We start from the raw sequence: 19,465 nt of genomic DNA, 5'->3' as shown, positions 1-19,465 counted from the left end.
CACAACAATATAGAATTATTTTATGTTAAGTGAAAAAGCAGGATATAAAATGAGATCACACTCTAATTAAACCTATGGAAAAATCTACAAGGGTGCTCACACTGAAAATAAATACTAAAAAAATAAAATAACAGCTGAATTCTGGTGACAGAATTATGGGTGATTTTATTTTGCCTATTTTCAGTAATTTAATTTCATCACTTCTATCACTGTGATTAAATGAATAAGATTTCTTTGAGAACTGTAAAATTACAACACTGCTATTTAATAACATTAAAATTAATAAATTCTCTATATTGTTTTGCTAAGACTAAAAACAATGAACATTAAATTCTTAAACTCCATTTGCTTTTAAAACTCTTCCTTGTACTACAGAAAAATGAGCTGAATAAATTTCTGGAGAAGAGTGACACTCTGTGGAGAAACAAAAGATGAAATATAAAGTAATTCTTCTTTTATTTCTCATTTACTTCCCATTAGTTCAAAAAAGGGGAAAAAAGAACAATGTGGCTAAAAATAAATCAGTGGCAGCTTAAGAGTAATAATTTGAACAAATGAAGTTAACAGTCTAAAAACCAGTTCCAAGGGGCATAATTAGGAACATACAGGGATGATAAGGGTCAGGATTGTAAATCATGGAGCCTATTCCTTTCAGTGTACAAGTGCCTGGACTATGTCGCAGGGTGAATCATCAGGAAGTATCTGTGAGTAGCCATGTGTGCTAGAATATTGATAACTAGATCATCATCACACAGCCTCACAACATTCACTAACCAACTCAGAATAAAGTCCTTTGTGTGCCCATGAATTCCTTCATTCACACACATGCACATGCCAACATTTGAAAATTCTGATTCTTCCAAACAAAGGTCATAAAACAGAATGTAGATGGAGATGTTTTATAGAGGAAATAGATCCCTTAAAAGTTAAGAGTAAACCAAATTTACACCAAAATAATACATATAAAATTGGGATGCCTAAAAATGCAAACAAACATGGTTAACTCCAAATTTATAATTTATAATTATAACACTGAAGAATGTACTGAGTTCTTTTTAAAATTGGACAAACCAAAGAAATAATCTATTGCTTTAGCAATAATTTTTCAATTAAGTTTCAAAATACAAAAAGTATGATCAAATAGAACATTGTTCCATAAACATAAATATTCCATAAGCCATGTTTCCTCAGGAGTACAGACAAGTTGCAGGGAATGTACCCTGCATATTGCCTGCTTTTATAAATTCAGTGTATTTTTGCTTTTATTGAGATATAATTGGCATAACATTGTATTTGCTTTAGGTGTACTCAGTGTATTTTTCTATGACTATTCCAAATCATTAATAAATATGTCCTTGTTAATGATCCAAAGGGTCTGCTCTTAGGATGTTCTTAAGGGCCACATTGTTGCTAATGTGTTTATTTCAAATCTTTTATAAATAGCAGATTTGTATTTCTAAGCTTTTAAATATGGATAAACCATATTTGTCATCTCCTTTAAGTATCAATTTCCATCTTATATTTAATTAAAACTATAGTCAAAAATTTAAATCACTTCTTCATGTTTTCCTTTGTGTATGGTTTAAACACTTTAATAATGATAAATTAATGAACAGTGTTGTATGAACTCTTCTATACCCTTAAAAATATTTCATATTGTTTTACTATAATATTGTAAGAATTTCCTTTGGGTTTATATTTTACCATTATTGTTTTGAATAAGTCAAGTACCAGAAACTCACAAAGGAATTGAAGAGAAATGGAAATCAGTATTTCAGACCTGTGATCACAGAATCAGGTGCCTCTAAACCTGGTGTAGGGGTTAAAGGCAGCCTCTGGAGCCCCTGCCTCATTCCATTCCTAACCTTAGTACTTCTTAGCTGTATGATCTTAGAAAAATGATTTGGCTTCACTGTACCCCAGTTTCCTCATCTGTAAAATGGTAAGGATAAAAATTATAGTACACCTACATGGTGAAGCTTTTGGTGGGATTAAATTAATAACACACAGAGTACTTAGCCCTTTGCCTCTATAATAGGCTGTTACCACAGGGACCATCTGTTATCACAGGGACAGGCCAATGAGCAGGGCAGCTTAGATGGCCAGGGAATGCACCAGCCCTTCAGAAATGAGGGGAGTCAGGGTCTCCTTTAAACAGGGCAGAGGGCAAAGCAAATCCAATCCCGCCACTGATATGTAGAGATGCAGGCCAGGTACATTAGTTTCCTGTGCTTCTGTGACAAACTACCACAAACAGATGGCTTTAAACCACAGAAATGTGTTCTGTCATAGTTCTGGAGGCCTTTTGAGGAGAATATTCATCCCTTCTTCCAACATCTGGAGGCTGTGTCATACTCTGGCCTTTCTTGGCTTGAGCCACATCACTGTGAAGTCCTCCATCTTCACATCACTTACTTGGTGTGAATTCTCTTCTGTCCCAAATCTCCCTCTGCATTTCCCTGATAAGGCCTCTTGTCATTGGATTTAGGGCCCATCCAGATAATCCAGAATGATCTCTGCATGTCTAGAACCTTAACTTAATTATATTTACAAAGATCCTTTCCCCGCATAAGGTAACACTCACAGGTTTTAAGAATTGGAACATGGACATATCTTTGAGGGTCCTACCATTCAACCCATTATATCAGTGTTTCCAAACATCTGGTTTTTATAAGCATAGTAGGAAATATGGTATTTTATGAGTAATCTTCCAATGTCTAAGGGTGGCTTAGATATAAAATGTAACAGAGGAAATGAAAAACAAAGAAACCTTATTTAAATTTCCTAGGTAAGTAGCATATGTAGAATGACGGTACAAAAAGGTCGCAGTTTGCAATAGCTAAGTCAAATGCTCAGGTGACCAAATAACTATTAAACAAAGCTGAATGATAAATGACAGGTCAATTACATGTGACATGATTGTCTTTGTAGAGATTTGAAAGCCCATCATCTTTATGAAACATAAGTTGGATCAATCCCATAGATTAAAAACATGCACATATGTCTTCAGATATGCTTATAAAAGTTTTAAGTAACTTTAGAATGATACACACACACACAAAACAACAGTATCTTGGTTATGTAAGGGGGAATTGGACACTTTGGAAGACAAAGCACTGTATATCTTTTTCTATTAAGTTTATGTTTGGACCATGTCAACGCATTACCTCATCAAAAAATAATTAAATAAATAAACCTTAAGTCCATAGGCCATCTATCTAACTCTAGTTTCAGGATGCAATGTAATTAAACTCACATTTGTAGTTCATGGAGCCAATATAAAGTTTTTGCTATGGTTCGTCCATCATTAAAATGTGGTGTTGGGACCCCATACAAGTTAAACCTATGGAAACTGGAAGGGTTATACTTTCGGTTCTTTGCTTCTCCTGTGAAAAAAAAGGGAGACTTATGACTTGAGCCACATAAATAAGTTTATCTTGCAAGAAGCACATTATGTTCTCATTGACAATGAAAATGACAGTGGGAGAATAAGGAAATTGTAACAGTGCAGGGAACTGCACAGATTTGGCTATAGACATCAGAAGCATTCTCCCATGTAAGCCGAGAGGCTAGCAAGACAAGAGTTCCTTGTGTTGATATTTGGGAAGTAAGTACAGAAATGATGTAGATGACAGACAGATATAAAAGATGAAAAATGCAGGGTTCCATTAATGTTACGGAAATCTGGAATACGGGGTGGGGTAATGCTGCAATGTTTTGAGTCCCCAGCAATTCTTTCCACTATGCTAAGACCTGATAGATTGGTGTTTTGTATTTGCTCTCACTGAATTTTAGGAGATTATCAAGCATTGCAACCCTCACATCTCATTATAATCACTTATCTCGTATTAGGAACATTTAAAGGGTGACTGAGGGCTGCAGTTCTTTATATTTAAGATCAAATACTGGACTTTTTTTCAAATTATGATGTGGTATTAGTTTTCTATTTCTAGTAAGAAAGTAAGACTGAAACTAGAGCTCACAAAAAAGGTGAAGACATGAGGGAGAAAAGTAACCCAAATAATGTAAATAGAAACAATAATGTGAAATCACAATTTGTCTCTTAGTTGAGTAAAAATACAGAAGATTGGCAAAGTTCACTACTGGGGAGGACATGGGGACATGGAAATCCTCATACATTGTGGGTGTGAGGGCAAAAAGGGGGAGCTATTCAGATGCATGGTTTGGCTCTAAGTGAACATCTCAAAGCTCAGAAATCTAGGAATGTAACCTAAGGAAATAGATCACATTCACAAAGATAAATAAACAATATATTGTTGTAATAGTGAAAAATACAGCATAGATACTGACATGAAAAGACAACCAAGATATTTCATAAAATGGGAGGACAGAGCAAATATGAAATAAAGGTATAAATAGTGGGAAACAAAACATACACACATACTCAAGTGTGAATACACAAAGAAAAATATCTATGAAAGACAGGGAGTTGTGGGAGATTTTCTTTGTACTGTATGTATTTCTATGCAGCTCACATTTTTTTAAATGAAATACTATAAGAAAAATCATTTAAAAATTATTAAAATTGAGTGCATTTGCATGATTTATTTAATGCAATAAAACAGAAGGGTCTCCAACCAAGAATACTCTATCCAGCAAGATTATCATTTAAATTTGAAGCAGGGGTTAAACAATTCCCAGATAAACAAAAGGTGAGGGAACTTACCATGCAAAACCATATATACAATGTATTTTGGAGGGATTGCTATAGATAGAAGTGCCCCTAAGGTTAAATAGCTGTCACCAGAGAAAATAAAACCTCAGTAAATAAAGTAGTCCAATTAATTACTAAGCAAATGCAAAATTAAATTAACTACCCACAAAGTCTGTCAAGGGATACACAAAGAGTACAGAATATGACACATAATATAAAAAGAACAGAGAAGGAGGAAGAAGAAGGGAGAAAAAAAGAACCTTAAGATTGTGTTTGAAATAGCATACTAAGTGAGTTAGACTGTCAGATAGTAAAGAAGCTGCCCTTGAACCTTTGGTAACCATGAATCTAAAACCCACAATAGCAATAAGTACATACCCATCCATAACCACCCTAAATGTAAATGGACTGAACGCACCAATCAAAAGCCATAGAGTTACAGAATGGATAAAAAACAAGACCCATCTATATGCTGCCTACAAGAGACTCACTTCAAACCCAAAGACAAAAACGAACTAAAAGTGAAGGGATGGAATAAGATATTTCATGTAAATAATAGGGAGAAAAAAGCAGAAGTTGCAGTACTTCTTTCAGACAAAATAGACTTCAAAACAAAGAAAGTCATAAGAGACAAAGAAGGACATTATATAATGATAAATGGGTCAGTTCAACAAGAGGATATAACCATTATAAATATGTATGCACCCAACATAGAAGCACCTACGTATGTGAAACAAATACTAACAGAATTAAAGGGGGAAATAGAATGCAATGCATTCATTTTAGGAGACTTCAACACACCACTCACTCCAAAGGACAGATCAACCAAAAAGAAAATAAGTAAAGAGACAGAGGCATTAAACAACACATTATAATAGATGGACCTAACAGACATCTACAGAACACTCCACCTAAAAGCAGGAGAATACACATTCCTCTCAAGTGCACATGGAACATTTTCCAGAATAGAACATATACTAGGCAACAAAAAGAGCCTCACTAAATTAAAAAAGACTGAAATTGTGCCAACCAGCCTCTAGACCACAAAGGTATGAAACTAGAAATAAATTATGCAAAGAAAACAAAAAAACCCACAAGCACATGGAGGCTTAACAACATGCTCCTAAATACACAATGGATCAATGACCAAATAGAAACAGAGATCAAGCAATATATGAAGAGAAATGAAAACAACAACTCAACACCCCAAAAATCTGGGGGATGCAGTGAAGACAGTTCTAAGAGGGAAGTATATTGCAATACAGGCTTACCTCAAGAAAGAATACCAAATAAACAGTCTAAACTCACAATTAATGAAACTAGAAAAAGAAGAACAAATGAGGTCCAAAGTCAGTAGAAGGAGGGTCATAATGAAGATCAGAGAAGAAATAAATAAAATTGAGAAGAATAAAACAGTAGAAAGAATCAATGAAACCAGGAGCTGATTCTTTGAGAAGATAAACAAAACAGATAAACCCCTAGCCAGACTTATCAAGAAAAAAGAGAGTGTACAAACATAAACAGTATCAGAAATGAGAAAGGCAAAATCACTACAGACACCACAGAAATACAAAGAATTATTAGTAAATACTATGAAAAATTATATAATAACAAATTGGATAACCTAGAAGGAATGGTAAACTTTCTAAAAAAAATACAACCTTATAAGACTGACTCAGGAAGAAACAGAAAATCTGAACAGACCAATTGCCAGCAATGAAATTGAATTGGTAATCAAAAAACTATCTAAGAACAAAATGCCTGTTCCAGATGGTTCCATAGCTGAATTTTATCAAACTTTTAAAGAAGACCAAATACCCATTCTCCTTAAAGTTTTCCAAAAATTAGAGGAGGACGGAACACTCCCAAACTCATTCTACAAGGCCAGCATCACTTTAATACCAAAACCAGACAAAAACATCACAAAAAAGAAAATTACAGACCAATATCCCTGATGAAAGGACAGAGGATCTGAACAGACATTCTCCAAAGAAGAAATCTGAATGGCCAACAGGTACATGAAAAGATGCTCCACATCGCTAATCATCAGGGAAATGCAAATTAAAACCACAATGAGATATCACCTCTCACCAGTTAGGATGGCCACCATCCAAAAGACAAGAAACAACAAATGCTGGCAAGGATGAGGAGAAAGGGGAACCCTCCTACACTGTTGGTGGGAATGTAAATTAGTTCAAGCATTCTGGAAAGCAATATGAAGGTTCATCAAACAGCTAAAAATAGAAATACCATTTGACCCAGGAATTCCACTCCTAGGAATTTACCCTAAGAATACAGGAGCCCTGATTCAAAAAGACATATGCACCCCTATGTTTATTGCAGCACTATTTACAATAGCCAAGATATGGAAGCACACTAAGTGTCCATCAGTAGATGAATGGATAAAGAAGATGTGGTATATACACACAATGGAATATCATTCAGCCATAAGAGGAAAACAAATCCTACCATTTGCAACAACATGGGTGGAACTAGAGGGTATTATGTTCAGTGAAATAAGCCAGGCGGAGAGAGACAAGTACCAAATGATTTCCCTCATTTGTGGAGTATAAGAACAAAGCAAAAACTGAAGGAACAAAACAGCAGCAGACTCATAGACTCCAAGAAGGGACTAGCAGTTACCAAAGGGGAGGGGTGTGGAGGGGCGGGTGGGGAGGGAGGGAGAAGGGGATTGAGGGGTATTATGTTTGGTACACATGGTGTGGGGGGGGTCATGGGGAAGACAGTGTAGCACAGAGAAGGCACATAGGGGCTCTGTGGCATCTTAGTACACTGATGGACAGTGACTGCATTGGGGTGTGGGTGGGGACTTGATAATATGGGTGTAACCACATTGTTTTTCATGTGAAACATTCATAAGAATGTATATCAATAATACCTTAATTTTAAAAATGCTAAAAAAATTGCTAAAAACAACCAATCACAAAGAGCCAACGAGTCTTGAAGCTATAAAAAGGAAAAAACTGAGTGCATTTAAAAGATATGGTTGATATGTTATTTGTTGTTATTGAATGGTGTTCTTGACATATTATTTTAAGTGAAAAATATAAATGTATGTAGGAGGTTCCCCCAAAAGCATGGGAAGTATCATTCCACTTAACTAAAGATAGATGGCTCAGTGGATGGCCACTAGAAAGATGTTTATTTATCAATGGTAGTTATCTCTGGCTAACGGGATTTCAAGGTTACATTTGCTTTTCTTCATTTTTCCATGATATTTAAATTCTCTACAATTATTATGTATTTTTATAACAAAGTAAAGCTACTTTCAGTATCAGAAAAAATAATCCAATGTTAATTGGATTCTATGACTTTTTAAAAGGCCAATGAAACATCTTTAAAAATCAGCAAATGGAGGTTATTTCAATCATTTTATAGTCCATTAGAGCTCTTGTAAATATAAAATATCTATGCTCATTTTCCTCCAGTTGCTAAATGCACATAAGATAGCTCATTATAAGTTGTCTATATTTATTCATTTGTTTATGTAGTTCTGTTTAAAACAATTAAAAGATATCCAATTCTGTGTGATAGATGCTAAACTTTTTCAAAAAATGAATAAAATATTTCACAAGAGATGAAGAGAGAGGAGGAATGAAGGAAGGGCAAGAGGGGGGAATGGAAGAGAGGGAAGGGGAGAGCCCCAGAAGCAGAGGGGGTGGAGCCATGCAGAGAGCTCCAGGTCGGGAGGGAAGCTGACCCAGTGGGTGGAAGCAATGGCAGTCTTTGAAAGGGAGGGTAAGGCAACCTCAGGACTGGCATCATATTGGAGAGTGTGGGGAACCAGCAGGGACCGGCCAGGAAAGGGCAGAAGGGCAGATTCCAGTCAGAGGAACAGTAGATGTAGGACACAAGCCGGAGCTCTGAGCTGAAGTTTCAGAGGAAGAGCAGAGAGAGGAAGTGTGTGTGAGAGGGCAGTGGAGAGGAAGAAGTAGAGGAAGAGAGGCAGCAAGGGAGAGAGGGGCTCTGCACTGCAGGGAAGGGCAAGGCTTGTTTCTCACTAATAATAAAGACTGAGTGCGGGAATCATGCACAAGCCGTCAGCTTTATCAGGACATGTACCAGAGTCTAATTCTCAATCCTCTATTATATCAAGATTCTAATTAGCATCAGCACATCAACAATTAAGTTGTATTTTATTTTACAGCACTATAAACATCTAACATCTTCTGGTTGTGCTATAGAATGTTTCCAGTAGTGTGTTCCTATTAGACAAGATCACTTAATAATAATAATAGCTAGTACTTACTGAGCTCTCAGTATGTTCCAGGCACTATGCTAAGCATTTTGCAGGCACCACTTAATCCTTCACAATATTATCCCCTTTAAGAGATTAAAATAGATGATGATAGAAAAGTAAAATACCCAAGATCTAAATGATAGCAAATAGAAAAGCCAGGAGTTGAGCCTGACCTGATTCAAAATTTGTGCACTTGATCATTATCCTATATCCTCATATATAACTAAGCACTTAAAATCCTGACATTTCAATACAACTAGTAGTTTTTAAGCCTAAAACCACTAAAACAAGATAAGACTAACATTTCATCTGTCTTAGCTGTTTTATCATTTTAATGATACATATATTTCTACATTTCATATACAAAATGCCTAAGAGTATGTGTTCCCAGCTGTCAAGGTTTATGACCTTATGAATGACTAGTTATATACTGATCACCTATTATGTGCCAGGCATTTAACTTTCCGCACATTATCTCCATTATTCCTCTTCACAAATCTGAGAGGCCTACAACCTCAGGCCTATTTTACACTGGAGGTTACTTACCCACATAATAATCATTGTGAGAAACAATATACAGATCATGTCCTTCCTGTCCTTCTTCAAATACTTCTTCATAGGGTTTTGGTGGATTCACCACATCTCTAGCAGATAATTCTAAAGGAATAATTAATGAAATCAGTTTTAAGGTGTTTTTCATCTGTAACATATTTAAATTGACTACAGCAAATGACACACAAAATGTGTTGATTTCATAAGCTACATGGGCACGCTGGGCAAACACAGAGCCAACAAAGAAAGGACAAGAAAGACAGGACACAGCCTAGGTGTCACTGTCCTCGGGAACCCCACCTCACTCCCTAGAATTCTGAAGAATATCAAATACCAGCTAATGGCTTAGGTTGTCCTGAGCCATATTCTCAGCCCTATTAAATTCCTGATTCCGGGAATCTCCGAACAATTTCGATTTTCATTTTCTCCTGACTTCCCAAGATAACCTAAGCAAATTTGAATCACAAATCAGTTTCAGAAACACTCTTAGTGCAAATTTTGGCAGCTGCACATGGGCGCACACACCCTGAGTCTGTTTTGATCTGAATATCCATCTTCAAAGTAGCCAAAAGTAACAGGGAAACCACTGGATCAGGAAGAAATTCTTCTTTCTACTGGTTCCAGATTTAGAACTATAAAATATTTAAGAGCTGCTTTCCTGTGATGGGTGGTCCTCAGTTTTATATACAGTGAATTATTTTGTATTGTTTTATGTAATGATTTTTAAAATACAATTCCATTTACAATTTCACTTTTCCCTTTCATCCTAACATATTCAGATGTTTTCTTTCTTTAGGACCTTCTGCCAAGAATTGAGATCTGTAAACAAGCATTAGAAGTACCAGAAGGTAGTCCTCCTCAAGATAATCCTGTAAAGCAGTGCGTCCTTTTGATAAGTGAACCATTACACCTATTAATATACATATGCACTTTTGGAATGTTCTTTCTACTGTATATTTAAATGAGGTACACCTAGAGTACTTTCCACATTAAATGGACTAATGCTAGAGAACAGTTATGGTATAATTACTATAATACTGTAATGCCTTGTCTACTAAAAATTTCTTAATCATATTAAGAAATTTTATCTGTTCTACAATACATTTTTTCTTGTTTTGAATTTTAACAAATTTTAACTTTAGTCTAATTCAGTAAAGTACAATGCATATTTTGCAATCCAAGGGAGGCATACTTTATCTACAGAGTGGATGTCACTATGTTTAGGAAAATAATCAAATGGACTTTTTGCTGAAAAAGATAAGGCTCCTAGAGTAAAAGCCTTAATGGGTACAGAAAGACAAAGAGAGAACTGGATTTCTCTGCAGGATAAAAAAGAATGGAATTTGAGGTCTCCTGTGGCAAGACCCTTGGAGAGAGGGGCCAGGAGCCCTGAAAAGGATATAGGAGATAAATGTGAGAAAGGTGTACAGGAAAGGGCTCAACAAGTGTCTGGAGGCTAGGGCTTCAGAAGAAATAATGGCCTGTGACCAATTTCATTATAAGTGGTTGTTTGTTGAAAGATGTCTTCTACCCCCTCTCAAAATGAAAGTGAAAGCCTGCTCTCCACACTGCGCATGTGTTTGGTTAATATGTGGGTAGACATTGTGGATGTGCATAAACAGAGTGTGGTGCATAGCTTTTACCAAACTTGTCTGTTCCATGGTCTACTTTATGAAACAAATAGAGTCTCATAAAGACTTAAGAGTTGGGAACACATCAGAGGCATTGGTGGAAATAAACACACAAGTGGGTGTCCAGGGAGAAGGGATTGCAGCCTTCCCAGCTGGCCCTGATGTCAACTTTCCTAAGTTTCTTTCCTGCCTTTATACTAACTCCACTGTGCCTGCTGAATCTGTTCTCCAAAATCTGAATTTTTACTGCCTTGGCACACACAGAGTCTAGGATTCTGGGCCTTAGGGCAGCTTTCTTATTATGATCCCATCTTTCATTCTTGAATCACTGTTTAAACCATCACCAAACAGTTTATCAATGAGACACTTAATCCCATTTTCTAGGACTTATTTTACCACCCACTCCCTACCCCTTACTTTTTTACTACCTCTGATGAATGCTGTCCCAAATGTCGTATTGAGTATATCCATGCCTTTAGGTAATCTTGGTGATTGATCATGAGATTTTCCCAGTGGGGCCCGTTGATTGCTAAAGTAAACTGATTCCTTTTTATCTTTAATTTTCTGTTGAAATTTTGTAATGGGCTGTGGGTTTACCAATACCTTTGCCTAAAGAAATCATACAAAGCACATATGTAGCAACAAAAATGTCAAGATCTGAAAACTGAAATTCTAATCAGTAGCTAGGGAAAAGAGAGTTTGACTGTGGAACATTTCCTATGCTCACCTTCAAAGGAACTGTCAGAATTGGGGCCACAAAGCTTAAACATGCCTTAATATGAATTTTCAATGGGGTTAAAAGGTTTCAAAGGGGATAAAAGGTTTATGAGGGGAGCTCCCCAGTTATTTGGCTCAAATATTCCAAAAATGTGGAAATGCCAGGCACAGAACTGTGCGATTTCCACAAGCTCTCTCCAGATATACAGATCAGGTTTTTTGAATCTAGACTGTCCATTCAGTCACAGCCAAGACAAATTCAGGCTCCAGCCCCATTCAGTGTCTACCTAGCCCTTTGTGGTGCCTCTAGGCAGTGTCACCCAGCCTTTGTCTTCTCTGTTCTCTAACAAAGCCTGACAGCATTTCTCTTCACTGTGAGAAAATGGAGCGCAACTTGGCTGTCATTATCAGGGGAGAATATACAGTTTGTGGCTCAAACCATTAATTTCCTCCATACTCTCTGGCGTTGCTTCTTGAGTCTTTCAACTGCTCAAAATTAAGGGTGGAAAGGAAATTGGAACTGATTATTTCAATAATATCTCATTTGTGCATTTTTACTTTGGGAAGTTAATAGTGTACAGGGAAAAAAAGAAAAGTAGTTACCGGTATTGAAATTTTAGATCTTATTCCATGTGTCAAGTAAGGGGCAATTTGGGGATCATTTGCTCTGCCATAAAATACTCTTTCGGCTCCAGCAGGTGGATATCTGAAGTTGAAAAATTTTTTTGCCTCAGGTGGAGTTACTGGCTACAAACAGTGAGACAAGAAAATACAATTATTAAGTATAGTTTTAAAAATATTAGCAGGACTGATCTATGCCAGTGAATACCCTTCATTGCATGAGTGGAGAACTCCAGCTCCAAATAATGAAACTTCCTAAAATTTGCTTTTTTGAGGAAATAACATATTTTAAAATATATATTAGAAAATAACCAGGAAGTATCCAATGTAGAAAGCATGTAGTGAATAACTATTTCCTACTGAAAAAAAATGGAATCTCCAGTAGTTTCTGAAGAGCTGGGAACTGTAAGCTTGTAGTTTTCACTTCCTTGGACAAACTCAGTAGAAGACCTCAAAATACAGTAAAGAATCCAAATTGGCTGCATTAAATTTATACAACTTTCATAAGGACTGTTGAGGGTTGCCTATCTTATGCTCACACAAATGCATATTGAAAATGCTCACCCTGGGAAGCTTTTCAGTCAAGCAGGTTGCAACTCTGTATCCAATTGGAATAACTCTCCCCGCCTAAGGAAAAAAAAAGCAACGGTTGGTCATTGTCAGAGTAGAGGGGGAACATTTTAAAAAACAGAATTTATTTCAAATTCAGCCTATGCTTCTAATGCTACAATGTTACTTTCAACTACTTAAACACAATTTAGAAAAAGAACAGCAAATCTAACACAGTTCTGATATATAATATAAACATTAAATGCAAAATTTATAGTATTGTATTTATACATACATATATATATATATATATATATATATATATTTTTTTTTTTTTTTACATATAAGTGCTAGCATTGTCAGTAATTCATCCGATTATAGGACCTCCATGAGATGCTGAGGGATTCAACTTTTAGAAATAATCTTCTCATACCACACAAGTTAATTATCAGCAGTCCTATATCATTAGTGAATGGGGGTAGGGCTGCATTCAAGTTGAGCGCAAGATAAAGTTTAACTATTTCTGAGCATGTGGGTATTTTGCATGTGGGTATGTTTCCACCAACACCCTAAATTTTGGCATATGTAAACAAGTCACACCTGGCCAAGCTCCTCCAGTGAATCCCCTGAATGCACATGGCTTTGTTTCAATTAATTCTAATTTGGGTCTTATCTGTCCTTCTTCTGCCCAAGGCAAAGATTATAACTGTTCATTCCCAGCAATACACCTCTTATCTATTTCTTCTTTATCATTTCAAGGCAGCTAACAGTTATTTCTGCAAAGCATGAGTTTCTCTTTAAAAAACTGAGAGAGAGAAACTTCCTCTAAATAGTGTTCTAGGTCTCTGGAGAGGCACCAGGGGAATTAGGTTGGACAGAGGAAAGCAGACAGATGGAGAGTTGGGTGGAAGATGAATGGATAGATGTTGGCAGGGGACAGATAAGGGAGGGGTGACTGGATGAAAGTATAAATAGATGCATATAGATTGGTAGGTGAAAGTTTTCTATTATGTTAAGTGTTAAGAGCAGAATTCCTCTTAGGGGGAGAATCATCAAGGTTTAAGAGAGTATCTTAGTGACATCTCTAGGTATAAAAGAGGAAGCCCATGGACACAGCAAGACAGAAGTTAAGTGCTTTGCTAAAAAATGGGAGAAAATATGAACTCTTGATGGGACAGAGTAAGGGTAGGAAGATTAAGAAGAAGGTGGCAGGAGGGCAAGTTCTAGCAGCAAGGTGAAAGACCCAAGATGAGAAACTGGCCAATGATAAGTCCAGCCTTAATGGCAAATTTTGAGTAAATTCTACTCACACTACTACATTATGTGAGGAGAACCTTGCATAAGAAGGGAAAGGGGCTGTACTCTAACTTGAGTTTGAAGCAGGTGGAGAAAAAGGAGGAGAGATACAAGTGATTTTTAATTCAACTGGAAATTGTAAGAAATCTCAGAGATAAATGTCTCTTGCTATTTGTGTTATAGGAGCTCCAGCCACTTTTTTAAATAGTCAATGGAAAGGTGACCTCCTAAGCCTGAAGAACATGGGAATAACCAGGAAGCTACTCTCTGGGTGATAGATATTTAGAGAGATAGGAGTCCATGGTCTGATAGATAATTTTACTTGTCTCTCATCTGCTTCCCTTTTAAGAGTTTAACAGTGGATATTCTAGGTATCCACCATTGTAAGCATTCTACTGGACAGAAATGCCTTTGGTATTCCTCATAAGGGCTGCCCGCATGAAAAGCAGTTTTCAGATCAGTAGCTGTTATTATGTTTTGATGTCCTCGTGCCATTTGGTTGGAGACAAATGTGGAAGACATTATGTCTGAGTTCAGTAGTGCTGTGATGTGTGTGACAAGTCTCCCCCGCCCTACCCCAGTCATGGATATGTATTTCAAGGATGCCTGTACATCAGTTTGAGTGAGGGGGAGCAGAATATGCTATCCCAAAATATTCCTCTTTGGCACAGGCTTATTTTGAGCTGATTAGTTTAAGGGCAGCTCTGAAAACAGAGCAAGGTTACCCTTTTGTAAGGGACGTTTACATTTTACAAAGGAAATTATTTGTAAAGATGTCCCTTTCTCTGTACCTGGAAGAAAAGGATGAGTCCAAGTCTCCAGAAACTCTCATCAATGGAAAAGGTGCTTACTTAAATCTTCCTAACAGTCCTTACCCTTGTTTACCATGCTTTTTTCCTGGTAACCTCTCATAAGTGGCCTTCTCCTTGCCCCAACATTTTTGTTTTGTCTTGTGAAAATTAATAAGGGGAGACCTCACTGACATGGCATCAGGAGGCATGCAGGGTGAGCTCTCATACCCACCACTCCTCATAAAACTCAGACCCCACTGGACAAGACAGCACCACACTATCTTAGCTACTTTCCCAGGAGGAAGAAAGATGTAGCCTTCCAGCTCCCAGTAACAGCCCAGCCAATGAGAAGCCACGATATGTGAGACTCCCAGTTTCTTACAATGACGTTTTGTTTAGAACAGCCATCCCACCTAGGCACTTTCCTCTGTAAAAAGAGTGTTTTCAACTTTGCTCTCTGGATTTGCCTATGCTCTTGCCATAGCTTGCTTGCCATAAGTTCCTTCTTTGTACTATTCTTCTCAATATTTTAGTACTATGCATTGCCTTATTAAGTAAAAGAAAGCAATAAAGGGTTATCAAAAAGTCTATAAACAATTTCAAATTGAAGGAAAAGAGCTGCAAGAGCATTAGAAACTAAGAATGATAATCAAGTATATGTAGACCCAGGACAGAATTTAGAAGCAGCTTTAATGGCCATCCTGAGCTCTACTTCCTCAACTCCGACTGGTGGCCCAGGGTGATCCTAATGACCTCCCCAACCTGAGAAAGAGAAAGATGACCTTCCCATTCTTTTGCCTCGGAGTCCTTTGGTAAAAAGATCCAGTCAAGAAACAAATATTAGGTGTAACCCCATCAACCAACAAACCCTAAAACACACACTGCAGTACTGTGAACTCCTTGGGACCTTTTCCTGCACTTACAGGTAATGGATAATTTTTTTTTAATTCTGCAATAACTCAGGAAATACTGGATCTTTAGCACATGGATATACTTTTTAAATCTCAAAAGGAAGGATTAGTCAATGATTTCCCAATAATTTGACTTCAGAGGCTTTATTTATTTGTAACATCAGCACTAGCCTAGCAGTCCTGAAAAGCCCTATAGTAGCTGGAAGTTTCATTTCTCTAAGTTTGTTTACTACTGACTTCATTTATAAAATAAGTCATACTTTCCAAATTTGGCAATCAAAAATGTGCATATAGGTAAGACAATAGGTTTTTGATAACACAAATCTTCTTCCCTTTCTTCTAAAGATTTCTTCCCAATTACCTTGTCCAAGATTGGTTTTAGAGGAAGAGATGCTGCCCTCTTAATTCTTGAGTTCAAATTTACACTAATCCTATATAACATAACTAAAAACAGCCTGAAATGAACACTAATAATGGTTAGTGGATTTTTCAAAGGTGCAAGGGAACTGAAGATAAAAGTCTCAAACTCAGGAAAGAAAAATGAAGCCAAATAATCTATTTTACAAAGTATATTCATCTACATCTTAGTGGCCGCTGCAGCAAGGTGTCCCTGATTGTTCACTCACCTCCACATAGCATTGTTTTAGCACCCATCACCCAGAAAGACAAGAATATTGTCCCTCAAGTTCAAGTCAAACATTTATATATGATACAGATTTGGTAAGGAACTTACATTACCCAGTTCAAAAGTGTTAAAATAACTTTTTTATTTTTATGCCTGTTATTTTTTTCTTTCTCTCTTTTTCAGAATTAATTTTGTCTAATACATGTTGTTCATTTAAAAATCTAAGTGATGTAATAAAAAACAGCATTTCCCTGACTCATTTGTACTTAGTCCTGCTTTCTAAAGCCAACTGTCTTCTGTACTTCCCACGATTTCTTCTATTATTTATCTTCACATTTCTATACAGCACTATTATTCTGCTATGTATGAATTAGTTTAGACATCATATACTGATACCCTTTTTATGGTAGAGAAGGCATAGCTCCCTTACACCATCACTACTTCCTTTTCTTGTTCTCTCAAAATAGTTATATCACAATTTTTGATAAAGCCAATAATGTTTAGATAACCATAATTAGATTACTGTTCACTCCTGAATTTACCAAGTAAGTATGTATTATAAGTACGGTTTTTTCCTAAACATTGCTTTCACATTTTTAATAGGCCTATGTTAAACTTTTCCAACTGCTCCAACTATCAAATTTCTAGGGCTATTATTATTAATATTTTAAACTTGGATTTATTCCCCCATTTCACTAAAGTAAATTCTTTAGTCATTTCCTAAGAATGTTGTGGTTCAAACTGTAATATTTCCAGAATATCTCGCCTGGCCTTAGTGCATCTGCATCCTCAGGGATGGAGAGAAGTATGGCTTTAGTGCATTTATGTATCAACAGGCTTCCTTCAGGGGTGGAGAGAAATTCATCTCCATATCAGTGGGCAATTACCTGGGCAACGGAGGGCTTATCTGTACCTGAGAGGTGAGGTGGGGGGGCTGGTTTTGCTTCTGCCAGAGCAGGAAAAAAGAAACGGCCCTGGACTGCAGTTTGTAAGCAATAAATGGATTTTAAACTTTATTTCTCCCTTTGACTGATTTCGGTCTTACAGGTATTTTGCCCCAGGATTTCCTTTCCCCAGACTTACAAATACATAAAAGCCAATTTTTAATTCCTTGCTTCCGTAAAAAAAATTAGAAGAAATAGGCCCAAAATGGAGTCACCTGTACTAAGCCACATGTCAGCAAACTAGGACTTAATAGTTAACTACCTGCAGTTTCAGCCTCTCCCAAAAGTGGATTTTCAAACCTGATCAACACTAGCAAAATAATCTACATAATAGACCCCCATCCTCTCTCCAAAAGAAGGTGACCTTGCCTAAAATAATTCTCTCTGTTATGACTTTCTTGTCCCTGCCCTCTTCTCCCTCTAAAATCTGCCCTTTAGTACAGCTCTTCAGAGCTCCTTTCACTTGCTAGTAGGGATGCTGCCTAATTCATGAGTTGTTGAAAAAAGCCAGTTAGATTTTCAAATTTATTCAGTTGAGTTTTGTTTTTTAACAGATTCTTGAGAATGTCTTTATTCTACCTCTTTGTTTGTTTGTTTTTATAAAAGTATCATTGATATACAATCTTATGAAGGTTTCACATGAGCAACATTGTGGTTACTACATTCACCCATATTATCAAGGCCCTCCCACACACCCCATTGCAGTCACTGTCCATCCTAAGATGCTATAGAGTCACTATTTGTCTTCTCTGTGCTATACTGACTTCCCCATGACTACCCCACAGTATGTGTTTTAGTCATAATGCCCTTTAATCCCCTTCTCCCTCCCTCCCCATCCATCCTCCCCAACCCCTTCCCTTTGGTAACCACTAGTCTTTTCTTGGAGTCTGTGAGTCTGCTTCTGTTTTGTTCCTTCAGTTTTGCTTTGTTGTTAAACTCCACAAATGAGTGAAATCATTTGGTACTTGTCTTTTTCTGCCTGGCTTATTTCACTGAGCATAATACCCTCTAGCTCCACCCATGTTGTTGCAAATGGTAGGATTTGTTTTCTTCTTATGCTGAATAATATTTCATTGTGTATTTGTACCACCATCTTCTTTATCCATTCATCTACTGATGGACACTTAGGTTGTTTCTGTATGTTGGCTATTGTAAATAATGCTGCGATAAACATAGGGGTGTATATGTTTTTTTGAATAAGGGATCTTGTTTTCTTCTGGTAAATTCCTAGGAGTGGAATTCCTGGGTCAAATGGTTATTTCTATTTTTAGTTTTTTGAGGAACCTCCATATTGCTTTCCACAAAGGTTGGACAAATTTACATTCCCACCAGCAGTGTAGGAGGGTTCCCCTTTCTCTGCATCCACACCAGCATTTGTTGTTTCTTGTCTTTTGGATGTTGGCCGTCTTAACTAGCGTGAGGTGATATCTCATTGTGGTTTTTTTTAATTTGCATTTCCCTGATAATTAGTGATGAGGAGCATTTTTTCATGCGCCTGTTGGCCATCTGAATTTCTTCTTTGGAGAAGTGTCTGTTCAGATCCTCCACCCATTTTTTAATTGGGTTATTTGCTTTTGAGGTGTTGAGGCATGTTAGTTCTTTATATATTTTGGATGTTAACCCCTTATTGAATATGTCATTTATGAATATATTCTCCAATATTGTAGGATGGCTTTTCATTCTACTGATGGTGTCCTTTGCTATACAAAAGTTTTTTAGTTTGATGTAGTCCCATTTGTTCATACTTTTACATTTAGTTAATAATTTGGCTGGGTATAGTATACAAGATGGCAAATAACTTTCTTTCTGAATTTTGAAAGCATTATCCTTTAAAATATGGTCCTGCTGTTGAGAAGTCTAATGCAGTTTTGGATTTTGCTCCATTGTATGTG

The 19,465-nt window shown here is 36.7% G+C and overlaps 1 protein-coding gene across 1 annotated transcript in view; it reads right to left on the bottom strand.

Annotated features, from left to right (window-relative positions):
• EFHB (EF-hand domain family member B) overlaps positions 1-19,465 on the bottom strand; it is a 59,535-nt gene that overhangs the window by 16,876 nt on the left and 23,194 nt on the right. Inside the window, exons 3-7 of the mRNA XM_057491267.1 lie at positions 13,022-13,084; positions 12,440-12,583; positions 11,548-11,728; positions 9,483-9,593; positions 3,257-3,386 (exon numbers count right to left, since the gene is read on the bottom strand). Coding sequence (XP_057347250.1) covers positions 3,257-3,386; positions 9,483-9,593; positions 11,548-11,728; positions 12,440-12,583; positions 13,022-13,084 — 629 coding nt within the window. The remainder of the gene's footprint in view (positions 1-3,256; positions 3,387-9,482; positions 9,594-11,547; positions 11,729-12,439; positions 12,584-13,021; positions 13,085-19,465) is intronic.

This window comes from Manis pentadactyla, chromosome 14, assembly GCF_030020395.1.
Source record: "Manis pentadactyla isolate mManPen7 chromosome 14, mManPen7.hap1, whole genome shotgun sequence".
Taxonomy (NCBI): Eukaryota; Metazoa; Chordata; class Mammalia; order Pholidota; family Manidae; genus Manis; species Manis pentadactyla.
This window is presented reverse-complemented; position numbering and strand designations above follow the sequence as displayed.